This window comes from Copadichromis virginalis, linkage group LG14, assembly GCF_057382275.1.
Source record: "Copadichromis virginalis isolate Kocher_CV1m ecotype Utaka linkage group LG14, C_Virginalis_male_GT1.1, whole genome shotgun sequence".
In the NCBI taxonomy this organism is placed as follows: domain Eukaryota; kingdom Metazoa; phylum Chordata; class Actinopteri; order Cichliformes; family Cichlidae; genus Copadichromis; species Copadichromis virginalis.
In genome coordinates, this window is record NC_140631.1 from 42154462 (window position 1) to 42158809 (window position 4348).

The 4348-nt window shown below is 47.6% G+C and overlaps 1 protein-coding gene across 1 annotated transcript; it reads left to right on the plus strand.

The window, feature by feature from the left end:
- Nucleotides 1-927: 927 nt before the first annotated feature.
- On the plus strand, nucleotides 928-2735 carry LOC146694725 (somatostatin-2-like). The gene is made up of 4 exons (XM_085431015.1): nucleotides 928-1144; nucleotides 1223-1401; nucleotides 2288-2493; nucleotides 2588-2735. Exons 1-3 carry the CDS (start codon nucleotides 943-945, stop codon nucleotides 2480-2482), a joined length of 576 nt encoding a protein of 191 aa, XP_085287141.1. The 5' UTR covers nucleotides 928-942; the 3' UTR covers nucleotides 2483-2493; nucleotides 2588-2735.
- Nucleotides 2736-4348: the final 1613 nt, after the last annotated feature.

Genomic DNA, 4348 nt, shown 5'->3' on the forward strand with positions numbered 1-4348 from the left:
GCTTTATTTCTTTTCTTTTGCAAAGCGTCCTCGGGTTAAAGGAACTGCAGAAATCAAAGTTTCTGTTATTATTATGACTACAAAGATGGCCGTCTGAAAACAGCTTCAGCCATTCTGAAACTTGAAAGTAGAGCACTAGTCATGAAATTCAGTCCACCCAGGTTTTATTCACCTGGAGTGATGTCATCAGTTTTACTTAAATCCTTAACAAAGAGGCAGAGGGGTCACTGCTGACCTGGTGCTGGTTAGATCCACTTTGCTGTAGCATTAGCCAAACTGCTAACAACTCATCCAAACAGCAGGAAGAAAAACTTCTTTCCTCTTTTTTGTTCTGCTCTTTAAACTGGACACACTGGATTCGATTTAGCACACAAATAAATATTTGAAAGTGTAAAATGTGAACATTTAATGCTCCTGCATTTATTCCCCGTAGGAAGATCGGTTGTGTTCCTCCTGAAATATAATATCAGGATCGGTCCTCGCGGCGTGTACATCGTGAAGCGCTGCGCTGCTTATTGCGAGCCGTTATCTAAAGTGCTTCCACTGAAGTTGGACTTGAATCGAGTGTTATTTTACGCTCTGCTGGGACTGCGTTGAGTCATCCGTGTTGGTGGGATTCCCTGATGCCATTTCCACTCTGTCTGCCTGCAGAAGAACATTTGAAAGCAGCACAAAGTGTTTTTCGACAGTATAAAAGTCGTGTTTGTTCTGACTAAATGTTGAGTGGGCGACTCTCTGCTGCTGCCTCTTTGTTTAATGGAGATATCAGCGAGTGCTAATGAAGTCTGCTAATCCTCTGAACGCTCCGTTAATTCCTGTCCTCTTCAGCCCGACGTTCCGCTGTTGTATTTGTCGGAGATGAGCGGCGGCAGCCGCGGCGCGCTGCTGCTGATAGGTTTATTGTTTTATTGCTCGGCTTCCATTTAAAGTCAATAAGGATTAATGGACTTTTGTTTAACTTGTAAGTCAGAGTTCCTTCATCACCTTGCAGCTCGCCGGCTGTCAATCAGCCACGCGGCATCATGTGACCCACAGGAGGAGGAGCACCAGGCTTCAAAAGGGCAGCACCCACAGCACCAGGACCAGAGAGAGCCAAGAACCAGAACCAGCACCAGGACCAGCAGAAGAAACCAGACCAGCACCAGTAGGAGCTTCTCCTTCTCCTCTGCTCTTTTTCTTGGTTCTTTTCCTCTTTTAACATCTTCTTCTTGCTCTCCTCCAGGTATGCAGTGTGTACGTTGTCCCGCCATTTTGGTTCTCATGGCACTGGTTCTGTGCAGTACCGGAGTTTCCTCTCAGCCAGACAGAGACCAGCTGCAGGACCCGGACCTGGAGCTGGAGCTGGAGCTGCGCAATCATCGGCTGCTGCAACGACCTCGCAGCGCAGGGTTCCTGTCACAGGTGAGACCGAGCACCCTGACAGCTCGCAGCATCGTTTTAGTGCGCCATTACTTTGAAGGAACAGTGGGGAAACAGCTCCCTTCAGATTAAAGCGTCGCGATGATAAGGCTCTGTTAGTGAGATGCTTTATTATCTTTGGAGCCAGGCTAGCTGGTTCCCTCTTATTCAACATGTTTTTATGCTAAGCAAAGCTCACAAGGTAGCAGAAAAGACAGTTAGAGGGTTCCAAGTATTTCTTCAAAGTTCTGCTTCAGCTCCATATTTCTATTCTTTAACTCTGCCAGAGCAGCTTTGCATGATTCACAGCTCAGAATAATCCTTCTTTATCTGATCCAGGGCATTTCCCATCTGCCTTCACTGAATCAAACTCTGATTGGCTGCTGAATGTGTGGGTGGGACTTGTGTTTGCCGAGATGATTATATCAGGATATTTGCTCTCCATGACATCATAGAGACACAAAAGTGGAAAAAACAAAAATACAAACAAAAAGTGATTTACAACAGAAGCCGAGTTACCTCGTTTCATTCTTCTGCAGTTAAAACTGGACAGTTTGTTTCTTCTTATGATTTCTTGCTCTGTTCATCCACATTAATGTTTTGGAACAGCAGGTCAGTTCAGATCAAATGTGTCTTCTTGGGAAGATCCCAGAAAAACTTGGTGCAGTTCCAAGTTGCTCTAAACAGTTCTGAGCTCTTCTGTTTGGTTACTATTCGATGTGTCCTAATCCGTGCTGAATCATTCTGACCTGCTCTAAACTCGTTCATCACTGTTGCCAAACTCCCAGGTGTACCACATGGTTCCAAAAAAGTGATCTAAACTGTTCTAGCTGCTCTTAGCTGTGCTAAAGGGTCTGCTTTGGTGCTAAACTGGTTTCTGGATCCTCAGGAGTGGAGTAAACGTGCGGTGGAGGACCTGCTCGCTCAGATGTCTCTGCCTGAGGCCGACGTCCAGCGGGAAGCTGAGGCAACAGGCGGGAGGATGAACCTGGAGCGGTCTGCCGACCAACCCAACAGCATACCCCCCCGCGAACGCAAGGCCGGCTGCAAGAACTTCTACTGGAAGGGCCTCACTTCCTGTTAAAGCCCCCCCAGGTACGTGACCACCTGCTTAAGCTACACCTACAAACTATACCAGTTAACCTAGATACCAACCTGCTGTCTCACCTGTCTTCTTTTTTGCTTCCAGATGAGGCCACGCCTTCCTAAGACCAGTGGACCGATCCCCTATCACCTGGCCTTCACCTGAGAGATTGGATGGACCAATCAGCAGCTGTCTGGCTGCATCATACCTGAATAATTAATGTAATTATCAAATAAAGAGAGAAATCTGTGAAGTCTGTGTCCCCGCCTCCTCTGTCTGTCTGAACTGTGAACACACATCCAGCTGTGCAGCAGCTGTTAGCATCCTGACAACAGACTCCTGCATGCGTGACCGGGAGGAGCAGTGGGAGCACTGGGAGTGATCGGTGTGTTTGTGTGGAAACAGCAGCAGGCCTTAGTGTTTGAACAGAGAGCGAGAGGGGCGAGTCTAATTAACCTTAAATGGAGAGCAGCGAGAGAGAGCAAATATTGGCTGAAGACATTAAACGGCTGAGAGAGAGTCGGAGTGATTGCAGGCAGACACTTTAGTCCATTAAAGGGCACAACATCACTCACACACATCTTTGAAAGCTTCACACTAATGTGCACACTCAAGCCCCGCCCTCTTCCTGAACATAAGCCACCGATTGGCTGCTATGCAGCAGCGTGTTCGTGTTTCACTTTAGGAGAACGAATACGTCCGCTGTTATTTCAGCGTCTTAGACACTGATCTGAGGCAAGGTCATGTCAGCAGAGCGAGGGTCACATTTACAGCTCGACTCACGCTGCTGATCTGTGCTGGCCTTTAATTATTAAACCGAACGTGACGACCACATGCAGTGGCGGTCCTAGCCTGTTTGGCGCCCTGGGCGAACACTCCCTCTGGCACCCCCCCCCCCCCCCCTCCCACACACACACGCACACACAAAACATATTAAGGATTGTACATTAACATAAAGCTGTTGTACACACACACACATATATGAAGAGAGAGAGAGTGCATAGTATGCAAATGGCCACCAAACAGCCATCATAATTCCTCACACAATGAGAACAGGACAAATCAACAACTGACAAGGACTCATTAATATTAAAATCTGTAACATAATGTATTGTTTGGAGTTTAGTCTGTTACTGTTACTATTTTTACCATTTCTTCTTGGAGCAACTGTAACCCACATCATTTCCTCAGGGATTAATAAAGTATTCTGATTCTGATTGGTTCAGGATGACCTGCCATTATCCAATCACACATCTGCTTACCTGCATCTGTTGCTCGTTTCTCCTCCTCTTCTTTTCCCTTTTTTCTAAACTGAGCACCTGATGGCTTTGAACTTTGTACAGAATTTCGAAAAAACATCAGTGCAGATTATAAGTCTGTATCATGTCTGGTGTTTTCGTGTTTGTTGGTTTGTTTTTATTTTGTGGGTTGGTTATTAGACGCTGCTCCAGCCACCAGAGACTCCCCGCCGCCCCGCCCTCTCCTCCCTGTTCCGCCAGCAGCAGGCGCAGCTCGCAAACGGAGGGCGCCCTTACGCCCAGCAAATGGGCGACAGAAAACCGATCGGTGCCTGTGCCATTTCCTGGCTGACGTCGGGGCAGCATGAGTATGAGCTTTTTTTTTTTGCCGCCCCCCACCACGATGCTGCCCCGGGCAACCGCCCGTGTCGCCCGTTTCTAAAAGCGCTACTGACCACATGACGTACTGACGTCTGTCCAACCTCCTTACAGCTGCAAACAAACTCGATATGTTGAACTAACAGCCTGCAGGTCGTTTGCTCTTCTTCACTGCAGTAAAATAAGAGCACAAAGATAAGAGGAGGATGCAGGACAGGACGACCTGCTGCACACGGCGAGCTGTGGGGCC